Source organism: Mauremys mutica, chromosome 9, assembly GCF_020497125.1.
Source record: "Mauremys mutica isolate MM-2020 ecotype Southern chromosome 9, ASM2049712v1, whole genome shotgun sequence".
NCBI lineage: Eukaryota > Metazoa > Chordata > Testudines > Geoemydidae > Mauremys > Mauremys mutica.
The window spans coordinates 39,745,085-39,764,490 of NC_059080.1; the positions used below are offsets into that span (position 1 = coordinate 39,745,085).

The 19,406-nt window shown below is 48.6% G+C and overlaps 1 protein-coding gene across 1 annotated transcript in view; it reads left to right on the forward strand.

Moving 5' to 3' along the window:
- GABRQ (gamma-aminobutyric acid type A receptor subunit theta) overlaps positions 1-19,406 on the forward strand; it is a 101,887-nt gene that overhangs the window by 59,176 nt on the left and 23,305 nt on the right. The window contains exon 5 of the mRNA XM_045030659.1: positions 16,951-17,171. Within this exon, the coding sequence (XP_044886594.1) occupies positions 16,951-17,171 (221 nt within the window). The remainder of the gene's footprint in view (positions 1-16,950; positions 17,172-19,406) is intronic.

Here is a 19,406-nt window from a genome sequence, read left to right on the forward strand (position 1 = left end):
GACCCCGGCCCCTTACCCCCGGCTCCCCCCTCACCTGGAGCCTCAGCGCGTCGTATCCAGGAGCGTCCCTGAACAGCGGTGCAGCGTGGCTCCGGCGGGGCCCCTGAGCTCCTCTCCACTCAGAGCCGTGTGGTAAGGGGGCGGGGCTGCGAGCTCCAGCGGGGCCTGAGCTCCCAGCCCCGCCCCCTTAGCACGCGGCTCTGAGCGGGGCGGAGCTCAGGCCCCACCGGAGCCACGCTGCACCACTGTTCAGGGATGCTCCTGGATGCGCTGAGGCTCCTGGAGAGGGGCAGAGGTGGGGTCGGGCCGGGGCAGGAGCCTCACCCGTTCTCTTGGGGGCCCCTGCGGAGCCCGGGGCCTGGGGCAAATTGCCCCACTTGCCCTCCCCTCTGGGTGGCCCTGTTGACACGGGGCTAATGCAGGAGCCACTCAGTGCTGCCCTCTGGTCAGATGTGTCTTCCAAGGGCTGAGTCAGTTCCTTTAGGGCACCATCTCTTGGTTTGTGCCAGCCCTGTTGGTATACCGCCCCTGGGTGCTGGGGAGAAGGGTGAGACACAGTGAATTTTTATACTCAAAGCCCCAGTGTGGGATATAGCTGAGTTATCTGTCCCAGGCACTGGACACATATACAGCAATTACAAACCTGCCGATTAAAACAAACCTAGACTGACAACAAATCAATGAGGGAAGTTCTCCAGGAAAACTACTCCCCAGGTGACATGAGAAACTCAAGCCCCTCAAAGCAAAGCTCTGCGGCACAGAAAGGACTGATGGCATGGCCTGAAGGTTGGCCAATTCCATCCCCTTGGAACAATGTTGGAAACGGATTCCAGAGTCCAAAGGGTTTGCACCGAGACTGGCTGTCACCCCAGCATTCAAATTGAGAGAGAGACAGAAAGTCCAAGCTCATCTCAGCTATTAGTCTAAACGGAGGGAGAGGGGCAGTCTCTAAAGTAGTAGTGCCTGAACCAGGCAGGACTTTATAGGTCATAATGAACTCCCAGACTTGCACCAGGAAAAGAAATTAGAAGTCAGTGCAGTCTACACAGATGTGAGCAAATCCCTCTCAGAAGCACTGCCTCCTAATGCCCTAACTGAAGCTTATGAGTAATTTTATAGGCCATGGAGAGCTGAAAAAACCCTCCTCTTGCCTCTGCTATCTCAGAATAACTGGTGCTGTTCGTGGCTTTCAGAACAAAGTGCTTAAAGTGAGCCAGGAAGGCCACAGGCTCGGCAAAAAAATAAAAATTGAGCCAGGTCACTGTAGGGCGCACTTTAATTATTGTCCTAGGTTGCTGCTCCCAGATCATGACAGCTCCCCCCAACTCTCAGGCCCACTTTTTTCAGACCACTGTAAGCACTGGCAGAAAGCACTTGGCTAGTCCAGAACCTCTTCTTCATTGTATCTGCAATGAAGCAAATAATCCATCAGGAGGGCTAAACTGGATTCCTTGTTTAGCAAACTCACATAAAAACTGCCACCGTCTTACTTTCCCTCTGTCCCCCAGTGTCTTCTCGTAAATATCACTTGTTCCTGCTCAAGTCAGCTGGCTATAGATATAACCCATCTCTTCTCTTAAAAACAAGAATTAACATGACACCCAACTGAGGAATATTTTGTCCTTTAGGTTCTCTCTCAGAAATGACAGGAACAAAATTTGGTGTCTCATTATTGAAGCCAACAAGCCATTCATTAGTCTCATTCACTGGCAACTGAGTTCCCACCGGCTAGGAGACGTTCCATTCTCTCTCCCTTCTTCCAAACTAGCAGTTTCCTTGATGTTCTTTATGGCCACAGGTTCAGAGCATTGCAATGTTCTTTGCTTACATGGGATGGGATTTTTATTTGGTCCCTTTCCCCTCAAAAGCGAGGTGCTTTAGCAAAGTCTATAGAATCAGGTGGAACAGCTGGTGTGGCAGATAAGCTGTAAAATGTCCTTTGTCCTTCATGTCCCAAGCAGCGCATCAGCAAGAGCTCTCTCTCTCTCTCTCTCTGCAAAAAAGTTATCACTTCCAGTAGCTTCCTCGTGCTTTGTGAAATATAACATCTACAGGGGGCCGAGAATAACTGTCTCTCCAGAGGGAACTAGAGGAAGCAATGGTCTCTGAGTCATTTTGAGGAGAAAAATGGACTCAGCAGAGATCCATAGCACCAGAAATGTATTCTGAGTGGAGATTTGATCCACTGATTCAACATATGCTACTCATCCCCCTCTAGTGGATGGTCCTCAGAAGGTAAGAGCCTACTACAGCTCCCTGCTAATATAGATACTCCTTTAGCTCAATGGTTAAGGATTGTGCTGGAGGTCCTGTACTGATAGGAAAAAGGAATTGGCAGACTGTATCAGACCAATAGTCCATCTCGTCCAATATCCTGACATGCACAATAGCCAGTACCTGTTAATTCAGGGGAAGGTACAAGGAACCCTGCAGTAGGCATCTGGAATAGCCTGCCCAGAAGGAATGTTTCCTACTAAATCCCTTAGTTAAAGGTTGGGGCTTGTGCCCTGAAGCAGGAGGGTTTATATCCCTCCCAAAACTCTTATTTAGTGTTTTAATATTTCCTGTTCTAACTCTGGATGTTCTTATTCTCCATGTAAATGCCCATTTCTTTTTCAGTCCTGATAAGTTATTGGTCTCAATGACATCTTGTGGCAGTGAGTTCCACAGGCTCATTGGACACTACGTGAAAAAGTATTGCCATTCATCTGATTTGAATCAGTTCCCAGTGATGACCCTCTGAAAAGAGCAGATGGGGAACTGCAGTCACTAGAATTAACCTGGACTCTATATTTAAGCAAACTCACCCCATGGAACAGCTTTCTGCCCTTGGACACATGATGTATGTTGGATGCAACATGCAGGTGGGGAATGATCTGTTTTGGGTGTGTCAGACATGAGGGCAAAGTGAGGTTTCAGGGGGGTTGAGATGGGCAGCAAGAAGAAGTGGGAGAAGCACACGCAGACTGGAGGGGCTCTCCCCATTTGTTCATAGGGAGCAGAAATAGATGTGGTGTTCTTTCATCATGGGAATGTATCCCTGGCCATCCCCAATCCTGTACAGGGTAGCGACATGTCGTACACAGAAATTGTCAGAAACACAAGGTAGCATCCTGGCCTGTGCGCTCCTAAGGTCAGGGATTATGTTGGAGCCGTACCCAGCACAGCAGAGCCCTGATCCCAATTGCGACCTTGGGGTTCTATTGCAGTGCAAACAAATACATCATACTCCGGGGTGGGCCAGTTGGTGGTAAATAAGCCATGTGGAAATGTCACTGGGGCAACGACACAGAAATGCAGGGAATTTACTTAGGGGTCCCAGGAGGATGCATCCTGGGTGGGTAAGAGAGAGAGCTCTGTGTGTGAGTCTATGCAGAGGCCCAGAACTCTCCACCCAACCCCCAAGGCTAGAGGGCTTTGGGACTGATCCAAAGCTCATTGGAGTCAATAGACTCCCAGGCCCAGATCCTCAAAGGTATTTAGGTGCCCTGCTCCCACAAAGCAATGGGAGTTAGGTGCCTAAATACCTTTGAGGATCTGGGCTGCATTGCCATCAATGGGCTATGGATCAGGCCTGTAGCATATGACCTTAAACCTGGAGCCGAGGGTCCCTGAGTCATTGTCACTGAGTGACTTCTTCAGCTGTGTTGTGCTTTTGGGTAGGTGGGATTGTGGCGGGAGGGAGCTTCGTGGGCAGAAGGTTAAGGAGGAGACTGACCTCTGGTATGTTAACGGCTCCTGCTCCAGTTGCCCTGTGTTTTGGCTGAGCTCTGAGCATTTGCTGAACTCCTCCCTTCCACCAGCCTCTTCACAACCCTTTTCTCCCCCACCTCCCCTCCCTATCCCAAGCTGTTCCTACTGCCCCCATTACTCCATGCCCCGTCCTGGGACAGAGGAGAGCTGTCTGGTCCACACTAGAGTTCAAGATGTTTCTTCTCCTCTCCCCCCCAACTTGCTTCATGTCAGCAAGCAAAGGACTGAGAAGCCAGTGGATAGATGGGAGCTCAGCCCTGTGCATTTAGCTCATTGGATTGATAATTCAGCCTTTAACTTACAAGGACATGGAGCCCAATCTCTTATTGCTGGCCTCTGGGATCAGTGGGGTGGAGGGGGGAGGAAGGAGTTCTTACAGCATAGGGACTTGGACCCGTGTGTTCTCCCCCCCGTATGATGGGGAAGCTCCCTGGGACAATTACAATATTTATCCATTGATATGTATATTGGTGGCGGTGGTGTTTCTGATTCCATTGCCCTTCCTCTTCTCCCAGCTGCACCTAACAGCCTAGTCTCATGTGCTTGGGCTGCAGATCTGATAGCTGTGGCATCATGGTAAAGAATCAGCCAGTATTATGGACTTGCATTTCCCTTCCCCTAAGCGCTACGTGCTTTGTTCCCGTGTCTATTGGTGGGTCCAGGAACATCTCAACATGTCACTCTGCTTCATCAGTTCTCCCTGTGGAGCATCTTGTCATGCTGCTTGGTCCATCCACGGGTCTGGTGCCCCTAGATGAGTTTCAACATGCTCTGTGGCATGTAAACAACCTGCAGTGCCCCCAAGTGTTCTCTTGCTCATCTGTAGGCCCTGGCACCTCCTGGCTTTCCCAGTGCCTCAGTGAGAATCTTGTGCTCTGCAGAGTATCCACGGGTCACCTCCAGGGCTGTCCTGTGATTCTGTCTGGCACTCTGAGGAGTCTTTTCGCTTCATCCCGACATGCTACCCCTTGGTGCATCCTGGACTCACACATCCCAACTCTAGAGTTCACCAGACTGTGTTTCACTGGTGAATTCCTTTCTGTCTGCCCACAACCCAGCTGGTTCTCGTTCTTTGGGGATACACACCAACGTCCTGAGTGAAAAGTTCTCCATCCGCAGCACATTCTGAGTGTTCACCCGTTGCATTGTGTGGGTTACTTATGTGAGTCGTGTGGCATTGTTTCTCTTCCCTGATTGGATGGCTTATGTAACCAACCAACACAGCGACATACTGTGACTTATAATGTACAAGCTGAAGTTTGCTCCTGATGTATATTCGAGCTCAGAATGTATTTCTCACAAGTGTGCATGGCTAGGGAAGCTCGAGGGCTCTGATAGCTGAGGAAAGCAAACACAAATAGTTTCATGAACATGATCCAATGAAAATTTGCTCTAGAATTCAAATTAATACATGACAATAATTATTTTTTTTTGCTGCTGTTCCCTCAGCTTTATCCAGCATGCCCCCTGGGACAATGCCTGCCACAGGACTCTTTGTGGCTGGGACAATGGAGGTTCCCAGTACCTTGAAGAGCATCCTAGTGTATCCCTTATTGACCTAAGCCCATTACCTCTGGCATTCTGCAGGGCCACGTTCCCCTTGGTGCAATCCTAGCCTAATACTGAAATGCTTCACCATGCTCCCTGGATCACTTCCTTAGGGGCCCTTAGATGGCATGAAAAGGGATCTCTGCTGAGCTCCACCAGACACTGAGATAATCAATGGGGCTCCAACTGTCGGACTCCCCCAGATATGGCTGCCTAATGCAGGAGGAGGCTAGTACTGCCTTCAGCGGCCAGGAGAAGGCACAAGAGGCCTGCAAGCAGGCTCCTGATTTCAGTACCACAGCAGGCTGTTAGCCTCTAAGTCAGCATTCCTCAACAGAGAGGAGCAGCTCTGGAATGTGAATGGCTGTCTGACCCCTGGGGTGCTCTTACCTTTCTTCTGTGAGGAGGGGAAGGGAGAGAGTGGGGGGAAAAAACCCTCCACCAAACCGGAGACTGGGGGGTGAGGGAGGAGAGGGAGACTGGAGCTGACAGCTCGGAAAGAGCCAGTGGTTTAGTGATGTGGAGGGAATGGCAGTAACGCAGGGGGATCCCAAAGGGATCCTGAAAGGACGGTCATGCTCGGAAAGCCTTCCAGCAGGCTCAGGTGCTGTGTCTGCTCCAGGAGGGGGTGAATGGGAGGCGCAGCGCTGAGCGGTGCCTGTCACGCAGCTGGGCTCCCAGGGTTGCTTCTTTGATGAAAAAAATGGGACAATAAATAAAAAAAAAACCTAGAGCAGTAGCTGGAGAGCCAGAGACCAGCCAGCCAACATGGCCTCTCCACATCTCTTCCACAGCAACCAGGTGAAGGGACCCTGGCAGGGGATTTGAAGAAGGGAAGCCCCCTATCTAGAGAGAGCCCAGGACACATGCTTCTCCTCCCATTATTGTGATAGACATGCAAGTGTCTTCCAGCTGAGCAAGACTTACCCCAGCTGCTCCCACTGTTCCCTCAGCTGCCTGTTGCCTACGGAGTACTTCAGTTCCCCGTGTGGGGCTAGGGCACCGTGCATGCAAGGCACAGACAAGTCACAGCAAATCTAGCCATGGCAGCCAAGTTCAGCTAGAGCCAGGCTGCTGAGGCCCATGTAACTGTGTGTGTCTTTGCAAGAGCATAGTGTCCCAGTGAGTTAAACGAGCCGGGTGTGGGGTCGCTCCCAAATCAAGATAATCCTAGACAATACAAGCCATGTGGCAATCCCACGCAGTGTCCTGCTAACACAAATGCTAGGCTTCAGTGGAACCTGGATTTGGCCCTGATGGCAAAGTTTTAAAGGGTAAAGCAGAAATGCAATGGCAGTACCCACAGAAACACACGGCCGCTGCATCTGCAGAATCCCAGAATTTGAGCATGCAGGTTGAGTAACTGTGCATGGAGACTAGGCGCTAAGGTATAGTTCAGGGGACCCAGACATGTAATTAGGCTCATGGTTAGTGTACTTCATCAGGGCATATCCCCTTTGGGGTGCTGTGTGCCCCCAAGGAAGTGGGGAGGGATCAGCCTCTGCCCCCTCGTTAGTGCAGAGAACGGAATTCTGCCTGGCCATTGTTTGGGCCATGCAACCCTCACTCCCACTACATACTCATGTAAGAACTCAGTGGGCTCTCCTGGCCCTGAGTGAATGCATGCTGCTGAAAAGGTGCTGAACTGAGAACTCTAGCCACAACATCTGTACTAGGAAATGTGTAAGCAGTTTTGCACAGACACATTTCCATCAGTGGGGTAGCTGCAGCATAGAGAGGGTACCACTGTGCCCTCCAACCTGGTTGAAAACAAGGAGGTCAAAATGCCCATCACTGTATCTGCAGCGCAGCTCCCGCTATGGGTAGCAGTGCCGGAGAGCTGCACTGCTGTAGAAAATCACATAGACTGCGAGCCTCCCCATAGCGACAAGCTCTTCTGTTTATCCTCCGCACCAGCCCAGCACAGGCAGCAGGGTGACCGTAGGCCACACTGTCCCACTAATGCTGACCTGGGGAGACCAGCCTAAGGGTACAAGGTGTGTTCAGTCCCCAGGCTCTCACCTCTTTGCAGAGACTACTGACGGAGGACAGTGGGTGTTCATTTTGCTGGGGATGCCCATTCCCTTGAGAATCAACTCATTGCCTGGGGGGCCCGTTGACTTGTGAGAGTGTGCAGAGACTGGGAGCTTTGGGAAGCTACGATGTCAGCATGGCTGGTGGATAAACCCCAGAACACAGGGATCTTGACTGATGCCCTGTGGAGTCCCTGCTTGATGCCTTGTGAGAATGTCAGTGTAGGGAGTCAGGAATCCAGAGCCTGTGGATTACTGCACACATTGAATCAGTCTGGTTACTCTGTTCTGAAAGGATGGTGTCACCCTCAGTTACAATGTTATCCATGTCTGAAGGGGAGGCTTCCGCTGTAATCTTTTCTAATAGGTTTGTAGCCTTGCGACCCTCATTGAACAGATCGATATCTGTAGTTCTAGCATCCATCCATGTCTGGATATTTTTTCATCCGTCTATCATCTGTTAATATTAGGAAGACACAGGTGAGCTGGATAGAGCTCATGGGGTCCCTGCTTCCTCCATGGGATACAGCATCTATCAAACATAGTACATGATTGGCATGCATGGCTTCTTTCCTCTGTGATACAGTCTCTCTTGCATGCTGTAGGGTAACTTATCAGTGCCTTCCCCTGTGGCATGGGCTCTGGGTTGGTGCACTCTCCTTCAGATGTGATAAGGTACCTGTTATGTGCATTGCACTCTGCTAGCAGCTCCCAGAGAGCCCGCTCCGTTCTCAAAGTCTCCCCTGCCTGTGCTTTGGAGCTGCAGCCCATTAATATGTCAGTGTCACCTCTTCTCCTGAAGAGAACTCTGACCTCTGAATATTGGATGCCTGCCTGGCTCTTCCACTTCTGTCCAGCAATCACACACATCACTCAGCAGAGATTGGCACTGGGCTGGGAGAGGAAGGGAAGATACTGAGAAATGGAGTGAGAAAGATGTATGGGAAAGAGGAGGAGGAAAGAAAAATCAAAATGGAGAAAGTGAAGGAGGAGATGTGGGGGGACAGAAAGAGAGAGAGGAGGAGTGAGAGGGAAAGAGAGCCAGAGATGGGGAGAGTCCATGAGAAGCACTAAATACTACATGGACTGTAGTGCTTTGTAAAAGATAATGGGGGTTATCTAGAAATGCACATTCATGGCATTGCACAGTAATGTCTGGCTGTGAGTTGGAGGGAAAGGAAGCACACAGGAGCAGCCAGGGAACCTGGGAAAGAACTGGCTTGAATATTTGCTCTTCCACTTCCTAGAAAGCTCTCTGTAGCTCACCAGTGCTAGATGACTGGTTTATAAAACCAGTAGGGAAATAGCATGCTGATTCAGAAGGTTAATACCTTATGTTTTAACCCCCAGATCCTCTCATTCCAGCCTGGGTCAGATCACAAAAGCCATGAGTTTTATATACTCTCACTGTGGTCCAGACTGATCATTTGCCCTCTAATGGGGTACTGGCCTTTAAAGCCCGGGGAGATCGGTTTGGGTGTGTGGGGGGGGAGCAGTTACCCCAGGTATCCAGGGCAAGCAGATGAAGAATAGAAAAATAATTAGAGCAGTCATTTGGAGAGAGGAAAATGGTCTCGGGAAGCAGTTAGTGTTGGGGAGGGGGAATATATTGCTCCTTTAAGGGCCTGGGACTAGGAGCCTTATAGACTGAGTGAGGCCAGGGTCCCATCTCTCCCAGCCAATGCAGACAGGTGTTTGAGGTTATTAGACCCACCTGGGGAGAATCAAGAGTCTGATTAGTGTCTGGGCTGGTGACTTAAGAGGAGGCTCCAAGTTTAATCAAGGAGAATCCGTTGAAAAAGCTTGGAGGGATGAATGAGTTTGATGTGCACCATTTCTAGGAGGACTGTGAAATCCTGGACTTGAGAGAGTGTGCAGGCTGGGGAGGTCAGGAGTGAAAACTCTCAGTCCCCAGGAAGGAAGGCTGTGAAACCTCTGAACCTCAGGGCAGAGTCTGTAGGCTATTAAGGCTAGGGCTGAAAGCAAACCTCACAGCCCTAAGATGGAGGCTGTGTAGTCCTTGAATCTGAGTGGAGAGTTGACAATCCAGGACTGGTAATGCAGAGGCCCAAGAAGATGGGTTGTGAAAGACCCTGAATTAAAAAGGGGAGATGGTTAATCTGAATAAATTAGCACTGATAATGGGGGAATAATGTTCTTAAAGATGGGGTGTAAATGGTTTATTCTTGGAACTCAGAGGGAAACTGAGGCCAGGTGCCTTCCAGGCTGTCCCAGGCCACAAGGGGGTGCTCTGGGGCATCACCTGTCTATGAATTCTCTTCACTAGCCCACCATGTAGTTCTTTGGAACTCAGTGTATATCACAGAGGGATGTTTTGTTTAAGGGCTGAGGTGCAGAGTCCTGAGGGGAGCCCAGACTAGGAAAGCCAGGGTCAGAAATGAGGTGTATTGGCAAAGCTAGGGGGGTGGGCCTAGGACTGGGACAGCAGAAGGTACTGCTGGTGACCTGAGGAGCATTGGCATGACTGGGGAGGAATGGCAGAACTGGTGGTTCAATAATAATAAAAATAGGCACCATGCTGATTTGTTCTGCTCCTTCACTCTTACAGGGGAATGCGGGGCCAGACTCTTGAGGGGTGTTTCATTGCAAGTGTGTGGAGTTCCTGGGGAAAGGCCCTCTGAAGATAATGCTGAGTTCTCTGAGAGATGGGGGAGGAATTCAGCAATCCTTAAAAAAGCCTGTTTGTTAACCAAACTCCTGGCATGTTCAGGGGTGAAGCCAGAAGACAATATCAGTATGTGGATTTTGATTAAAACACAGGACTAAGGGTCAGGAGGCCTGGGTTCTACCCCAGCCTTGGACCACACTTAGGCCTAAATTTCCTGCAAGTGTTTAGTAGTTATGGGTACCTCAGCTCTTGGGTGCCCTACGTGAGCCTAGTTTTTAGAGGCACTGAATGTTCACAGCTCCAGTTGAAGTCTGACAGGAGAGAGGTTGGCAGCATGCCTCCCTGACCTTCCCAGCATGGGTCCCCTTCAGCTAGCTGCTCCACAAAGCAGCCCCACCACAGGGGTAGCTCGGGCTTCCTACATCACTCAGGAGAGAGGTTGCACCCTCAGAAGCTGCAGGAGTCCGGCTGCCCCCAATGCAAATCCACAGGGTAGGGTGCCTCCTGTACCATCTCTTCACTGCTTTACGGGGATTTCCTACAGTGACTTATGGGGCACTTCATATTTATGAAATGGTTTTTAGCCATTAATTTTGCCAGCAATAATTCATTCTGAAACTTCAGTTCAATCTCTGTAGCCTACCCCCTACCTTAGCCCCACCCCATTCCTTGTCCTACTTTAACCACACCCACTCAGTTTATTTTAGCCCACTGGATATATCGTAACTCCACCCCACTCTCTGACGTGTCTTAGCCCCACCTACTCCATAGCATAGCATAGCAGTGCAATAGATTAGGAATCAAGACTGGTTGTACGGATATTCTCCATGTAAAGAGAAAGCAAGGGTGTGCCAGCACTCCATCATCAGTGTTATGGCAACTTGGGCTACCATAATCTCCTTGCTTCCTAAATATGGCACCATTGCGCATAAGTTGACCACCCATATAAACTTCAGGAGGAAGAACCAATTTTCACAAACCCATCTTGTATCCTGACAAGGGCAGCTGAATTGCAGGATGCAAAAAATCCTGAATTGAGAGCGAGATGGAATGAGCCAAACCGTGTCCCCTCCAGCCCAATCAGCGTTTCACAAGATGATGAGAGGAGGTTGCTCACACACAGGGTCATGAGATCACAACACTCATTCCAGGCTGCTCTGAAGCTGAAGCAAGATAGTTGGGAAGAGCAAGCAGCCGCTCTGTATAGGCATTGTCTAGTTACTATGCCTACCATCTAGGACTGTTCTTATAAGGTGACAGAGTCGTGGTGGAATGGGCTGAGGGATTTAGCAGCAATTATTTGCACAGTAATCAAGCCTCCCCATTTGCCCTGTCTTGATGTTTTCTCATGGAAATTCAAGCTCCATTCACTTGGCTGAGATTTGGCCTATTTTCAGACACCCAGGGAGGGCTTGCTACACATGCGGGATCATTTCATTATTTTGGGCTCTTAGCTGGATTTAGTGCTGGACTGACAGCCCTAGAGAGCAAAGTCCTCTGCTAATCCCCAGAACAAGTGCAGCATGGGCGATGGCAGCGCACGTTACTCCCTGCCATCCTGTCAACATGCCCCAACCCTGACAGACAGGTCAGCTCCATGGGGAACAAGATCTCAGCCTCCCTGCCTCATTATGTAGTCAGCCTCTCTGCTAAGCCATAGGGCTGTTAATGTCCCCTTCTCATTGTGGTTTTCAAGACATGCTTCCTTGACTACTTAGAACTTCAGTGAAGCCCCCAATTCACTTCATATAGTGAATCTAGGGGTAATGGCTTTCAGTCATTGCCAAGCTAGCCTGACTTTAAACCCCTGGCTTAGAGGTGAAAGTTGCCATCTTCCCTTAACAATCCTTCTGCTTTTTAAAAGAATAAATGAAGTGAAAGTGGCTTCCACTGCCTGCTTCTTTGCAACAAACATTGGCTGAGCCAGCCAGAAATCCCCTCCCTGCCTTACGCGCTCACAGGTTTACCCCTGGGATATATTTTCTTTAAGTTTATGTATAAATCGATACATATGATTTCCTCTTTTTTGGTGGCTAAAAGGCAGTGCTGTATAAGAGAGAGAGAGAATTATGATCCAGTGGGCAGGGAGAGTCAGGAGACCTGTCATCTATTCCTAGCTCTGCCACTGACCCACCAGGTGACCTTGGCGAAGTCACTTCTATCTGTGCCTCTGTTTCCCTTTCTACCCGATGTGTATCTCGTCTATTTTGATTGTAAGCTCTGCAAGGACTGTCTCTTACTAATTGTTTGTGCAGCATCCAGAACAATGGGGCCTTGATCATGGTTGGGGCCCTTATGTGCTATTGCAAGACACGTAATAATAACTATACACCCAAACCTTGAACAGATTCCCTTCTAGAGGTCCAACCACTAGAGGTGGCAAGTGAAGCTTGATGTGGCAGCACTCCATCAACACTGTGGTGATGAGAGCCATAGACATGACCATTAATATGATTGATGAATGGATCTGGGATATACACAAACCCCAGCCTAATCCCCAACAGTTTTGGGGTCTTCATAGAATCACAGAAATGCAGGGCTAGAAGGTACCTCGGGAAGTCATCAAGTCCAGCCCCCAGCGCTGAGGCTGGACCAAATAAACCTAGACCAGTCCTGACAGGTGTTTGTCCAACCTGTTCTTAAAAATCTCCAATGACAGAGATTCCACAACCTCCCTTTGGAAGCCTATTTTAGAACTTAACTAACCTTATAATTAGAAAGTTTTCCTAATATCTAACCTAAATCTCCCTAGTTGCCAATTAAGCCCATTACTTCTTGTCCTACCTTCAGTGGACATGGAGAACAATAGATCACTATCTTCATGGGGAAAGCTAGCTCAGTGGTTTGAGCATTGGCCTCCTACACCCATGTTTGTGAGTTCAATCCTTGAGGGGCCCATTTAGGGATCTGGGGCAAAAATCTGTTTTGGGATTAGTCCTGCTCTGAGCAGGGGGTTGGACTAGATGACCTCTAGAGGTCCCTCCTAACCTAATATTCTATGATTTTTTAAAACAGCCCTTAACTTATTTGAAGACTGTTGCCAGTACACTTGAGAGTTGCAGCGCTGGGAGTTACAGCGCTGGTCGTACAGCTGTGTAGGGAAAGTGCTGGTGTGTGGCCACACTCACAGCTACCAGCGCTGCAGTGTGGCCACATTTGCAGCACTGTTGGGAGTGATGCATTATGGGCAGCTATCCCAGCGTTCAAGTGGCAGCAACATGCTTTTCAAAAGAGGGGGGTGGGGTGGAGTGTGACAGGGACCGGGGGAGAGAGAGAGAGAGAGAGAGTGGATTTGTGGAGCCGACACTCTGTATCAGCTCCCTGCCTTGCAAAATCAGAAAATTTTCCCGACCCCTTACTCTTAACTGCAAACAGCCTGCAGACCAGATAAGCAGCTGCTCCAACGGACTCCCTTTCTCCCCCCTGCCCCCACTGTTTCTATCCTCAAGCAAACACTCATCCCCCTGCCTGCCTCATTCACAGCAAGGTAGTGGGTTATCTCATTTGATTGTTCACAGTCAGTTACAGATTGATCACAGCAAACAGGAGCTGTGTTTGTTTTTTAGAAGCAGCTCCCGGAGCCCCAAGTTCACAACAAAACAAAGAGGGGCAGCATAACAAAACAAAGAGAGTAATTTAGTTAAAAGCATTCTGGGATATCTCCTAATACCCTGGAGGCCAATAACAGCGCTGTTGTGTGGCCACACTTTACGAGCAGCGCTATAGCACCAGCGCTGCAATCATTATACCCCAAGCAGACCCAGGTGTACAGCCAGCGCTGCAGCCAGGGAGTTGCAGCGCTGGATGTGCCCTGCAGGTGTGGACAGTTACTAATTGCAGCGCTGGAAAGCCTCCACCAGCGCTGCAACTCTCAAGTGTAGCCATACCCTCAGTCTTCTTTTTTCAAGACTAAATATGCCCAATTTTGTTTAAACTTATCCCCGTATGTCAAGTTTTCTAAACCTATGATCATTTTTGTTGCTCTCCTCTGGACTCTCTCCAAGTTGTTCACCTCTTTCCCAAATTTGCAGCACCCACAACTGGACACAGTACTCCAACTGAGGCCTCACCAGTGCTGAATAGAACAGGAGAATTACCTCCCAAGTCTTACAATGCTCCTGTTATTATACTCTAGAATATTAGCCTTTTTCTCAAATGCCATCACCTTGTTGACTCATTGAGTTTATGATCTACTCTAACTGCCAGATCCTTTTCAGCAGTACTACCACCTTGCCAGTTATTCCCCATTTTATAGTTGTGCATTTGATTTTTCCTTCTTAAGTGAAGTACTTTGCACTTGTCTGTATTGAATTTCATCTTGTTGGTTTCAGACCAATTCTCTAATTTTTCAAGATTGTTTTGGATTCTAATCCTGTCCTCCAAAATGCTTGCAACCCCTCCCAGCTTGGTGTCATCTGCAAATTTTACAAGCATACTCTCCACTCCATTATCCAAGTCATTAATGAAAATATTGAATAGTGCCAGACCCAGGACTGACCCCGGTCACACCCCACTTGATACATCCTCCCAGTTTGACAGCAAACCATTCATAACTACTCTTTGAGTACAGACTTTCAACAAGTGCATCACCTTATAGTAATTTCATCTGGACCACATTTCCATAATTAGCTTATGAGACTGTCATGTGGCACTGTGTGAAAAGCCTTACTAAAATCAAGACATATAACATCTACTGCTTTCCTCCCATTCACTATGCCGGTAACCCTGTAAAAGAAGGAAATTAGTTTGGTTTGGCATGATTTGTTCTTGACAAATCCATGCTGGGTATTCCTTATAACTCTGTTGTCCTCTAAATGCTTACAAACTGATTGTTTAATAATTTGTCACAATATCTTTCCAGGTATTGAAGTTAGGCTGATTGGTCTATAATTCCCTGGGTCCCTTTGTTCCCCTTTTTAAAGATAGGTACTATGTTTGCCCTTCTCCAGTTATCTGGGAGCTTACCTGTCTTCCATGAGTTCTTGAAGATAATTGCTGACTGCTCCAAGATTGCTTCAGCTAATTCCTTAAGTACCCTAGGACAGCAGTTCTCAAATGTTAGCAATCCGAGGACCCCCATTTTGATTTACAATTTTTCATGGACCCCTAAGTCGGCTTCTAATTTTCTCTGAGGGTGCTCAACCCCCGCTCAGCCCCAGGCATTGCCCCCAGTCCACCCCTTCCCCCAAGGCCCCACCAAGCTCCACCTCTTCCCGATCCTGCTCCACCCCTGCCCCTCCTCTTTCTGCCCACTCCCCCGAGCGCACCCTGTCCCCACTCCTCCCTCTCCTTCCCAGTGCCTCCTGCACACTACTGAACAGCTGTTCTGCACCATGCAGGAGGCACTGGGATGGGGGAGTTGATCAGTGGGGCCTGTGGCCCTGGACATGATTCGCAGACCTTCTGGAATGCCCTCACGGACTCCAGTTTGAGAACCACTGCCCTAGGATGAATTTCAGCAGGCCCTGCTGACTTTAATTTATCTAAATATTATTCTTTAACTGGTTCTTTCCGTATTTTGGCTTGCATTCCTTCCCCCTTGCTGTCAATATCAGTTATGTTGAGTATCTGGTCACTATTAACCTTTTCAGTGAAGGCTGAATCAACACAGGCATTAAATACCTCATTCTTCTTGATGTCATCAATTATTATCTCTACTTTCCCACTAAGTAGAGGAGCTACACTTACCTTAATCTTTCTCTTGCTTCTAATATATTTAAAGAATCTCTTCTTATTGCCTTTTGTGTCCATTGCCAGCAGGGCCGGCTCTAGCTTTTTTGCCACCCCAAGCAAAAAAAAATGGGTGGCTGGACTGCCGAAGGAAAAAAAAAGGCAGCCGCAGGGAGCGCATGGAGGGTGGTCAAGGCAGCTCGCAGGGGGGTGAAGGGCGGTGCTGCAGCCTGCTCGCAGCCGGGCGAGAGGGGCTCCCTCCTCCGGCCTTGGGGTGCTTCTCCCAGCCAGGCAAGCAGAGCCCCCGGGGGCTGCAGGAGGTGCTGGCTTAGCCACTCCTTTAAAGGTGGCTCGGCCAGGCCAGGCTCAGAGCGGCACGGGAGGCAGAGGCCGGTGCAGGCGGTGGGGAGTGGCGCATCCTAGGGAGCCCGGCGGCACGGTGATCGGCGGGGATCGCTAGTTCCTGACCCCCAGCAGGGCAGCCAGAATGTGCTGCCCCAAGACTGGCCGGAATGCCGCCCCTTACAATGTGCCGCCCCAGGCACGTGCTTTCTCGCCTGGTGCCTGGAGCCGGCCCTGATTGCCAAGTGTAACTGATTTTGTTCCTTAGCCTTTCTGATTTTGTCCCTATATGCTTGGTCTGTTCTTTTGGTCTCCTTCTTAGCAATTCTTTCATATTTCTACTTTTTGTAGGATTCCTTTTGGATGTTCAGGTCATTAAAGAGCTCCTGATGGAGCTATATTGGCCTCTTAGTATTCTTCTTATCTTTCCTTCACATCAGAATAGTTTGCAGTTGTGCCTTTAATTTTGTCTCTTTGAGAAACTGCTGGCTCTCCTGAACTCCTTTATCCCTTAGATTTTCCTCCCACGGGACCTTACTGACCAATTCTACTGATGGAGTCACTGCCATTCAAAAAAATTTAGCCAACTTTGTATGTATTCTGTTGTCTCCCTGATCTCAGACATACGCCACCACACTGTGACTCTGGTGTTAAGGAGCAGTGGGCAGAATGTGGAGCAGGAAAGAGGTGGCTGAACTGCAACAAGTTCTCTCCTTTGAGTGTTGAATCAGTGACAAGTCAAGCCAATTCCTCCCCTTAGAAAGCTCACTCCAGTGCCCTGTAGCTTTACTCTTCCACAGAGTAGGCACAGTTCCTATAACACACAGTTCCTATAACACACCATGTGGGAAATGCAGACCCCTGGGTACAAAAGCTTTGGAGACATGTCAGGCATCTCAGTGGCAGCAGGAGTGAGACAAGGGACCAGGGTCTCTCCTATGGGACAGCCTGACGGCTGTGTGTTTTCTCTCCCAGGACTACACCATCACCATGTATTTCCAGCAGAGCTGGCGGGACAAACGCCTAGCGTACAGTGACCTTCCTCTGAACCTGACCCTGGACAACCGGGTGGCTGACCAGTTGTGGCTTCCTGACACCTATTTCCTGAATGACAAGAAGTCCTTCCTGCATGGGGTGACAGTGAAGAACCGCATGATTCGGCTCCATCCAGATGGGACAGTGCTGTATGGCTTGAGGTAAGCGTGGGAGGAGTTTTCATTACTTGTATGCTCATGAATGACATTGCTGTCCCATCATCCAACTCTCTGGCCATACACAGAGCATCTCTCAAAATCTGTCTTTAAAGAAAGCACAGCCAGGCCAGGAAAGACTTGCTCAAGAGTTGCTCACTTCTAAGTAGTCTACTATCGCATTCCACACCAGAAGTGGTTGCATTTCAGTGGTGGGCAAAGTGATCCCTGAACTGGGGTAGACCAGTATTAGGGGCAGAGGAGTAATTGAGGTTGCATACTGTTTCAGGTTGCTATAGTTCAAGTTGCATAATGTTTCCATTTGAAATGCCTCTTTCAAAAGGGCCTAATGTGGCCTAGAAGATAGAGCATTGGGCTGGGACTCAGGAGAGCAGGGTCCTATTCACAGCTCTGCCATTAGCCTGATGGGTGACCTGGGGCAAGTCATGTCCCCACCCTGTGCCTCAGTTTCCCTGTCTATCAAATGAGGATAATAATACCATCTCCTCTGTAAAGTTCTTTGAGTTCTACTGATAAAAAGCACTATCTAACAGCTCAATATTTTAATAATACGTTAATTATAACTTTCTGCAAGTTTGGATAATAGAGATGACATTTTCCAGGTCTGCTTTCTGCCCAAAGGTGAATATTGATGGAAAGTTTGAACCAAATCAGATCAGGTTATATGAGACAGTATAAATATATACTTTCCCCAGTATAAAATAAATAACTTCTTGCAGCTTTTTCTTTTCTGGCTGACACTAGTGCCAGGATGGTTGGGGATAGAAAGTTTGATACTTAGCAAGGAAATAGTGCCCAAGTTTACACACAGCTCTTAGACCTGCCACCAACAGTCACAAATAAATGAGAGAGCTGCACTGGACTTACTTCCCAGCCCAGCAAAGGGGAAGGAGATATCTTCATTTGGAATGGACTGCACCAATCTTTACCATACACAGCACCAGCTCCTTTGATGCTGCATGTTTTGGGGGAATTTCCATTTAATACATTCTACAATGATTCCTTTCTACTTAACTGCTGGGGCTGCAGCTAAAAAGAGCTCAGAACTACCCTGGACAGGCCATCTTCAGGGGTGAGACAAGGGGCCTGGTATTTGGGCTAAGGAGGAAGAGGATGACTGAGGTATTTGCCCCTGTTACCTACAGGCTCCTGTTAAGATCTGTGTTTAAATAAAACACTGTCTGTTGGGTTGCCTGGAGTCTGCTCCCCTGATGGCAGAGCACAATGAAACCCACCACAAAAGTCATGAGAGATTCAGAGTCTGCAAGTCCTGTTGCATTCAGTGGAAGTTTCCGATGTTCATTGCAGACCAGAAGTCTTAATGTGATGAAACTGCAGTCTTCTGAGGGACACTTTAAAGAGTCCTTCCATCATGTGCATAGAGGTTTGAGGCAACATTTTCTTAGGGGCCTTTCATTTTGCACCTGTGTTTTTGCTGACATCAATAACTGCAAGGTGCAATTTTGCGGCGACAAATAATTTCTAGCACATTAAGTAGTATGTGGACACCTGACCGGCAGGTGCAATCGGGCAGCTAAATACTGAAGTGTTATGCTTGCAATTATTTAGATCCACAAAACTGCACCCTCAGTTATATGCATCTGCAAAAACATGGGAGCAAAATCGCAGGGTTCTTCTGAACATCAGGTCCTTTCTGTATTTTGGTGCCAGATCTATTGGGTTCTGTAGCATGTGGGAGTTTCACTGAAAGGGCAGTCTTTCAAACTGAGCTTCCAGAGTGGAGAAAAATGATACAGCGCTAAGCAAGGTGATTTTTGTTTCTGTCTTGTGTTTTTCATAGTTTTTCTGGCCTTTTTTACTAGTACCATAGCTATGTTTGTTTCTTCACATGCCACCTTCCTTCCAGTCCCATCCTCTCCTTCAAGTTGATCTTGCAGTGAAGTTACTCCCTCTTGCTGTGGCATCTCAGTCATTTTCTTTGTAACAGACTGTGATGTTGGAAATGCAGGGGCATTCAGAAAGTTACAAACCAAGGGTTTTAAGCACACACTTAAGTACTTTGCTGTACCAGGGCCAGAAGCTCAGCACCTTGCAGGATAGAGCCCCTAGGGTCCATTTAGGCCCCACTGAAGTCAATGGGAGTTTTGCTGTTAACATCAATGAGAACAAGATCGAGCTCTGAGTAATTTGTTTTCATGGACAAATGAGGCCTTTTTCTTCTTCCCCTTTGCTCTGTTGTGACAGTCCCTCTGTTGGGGA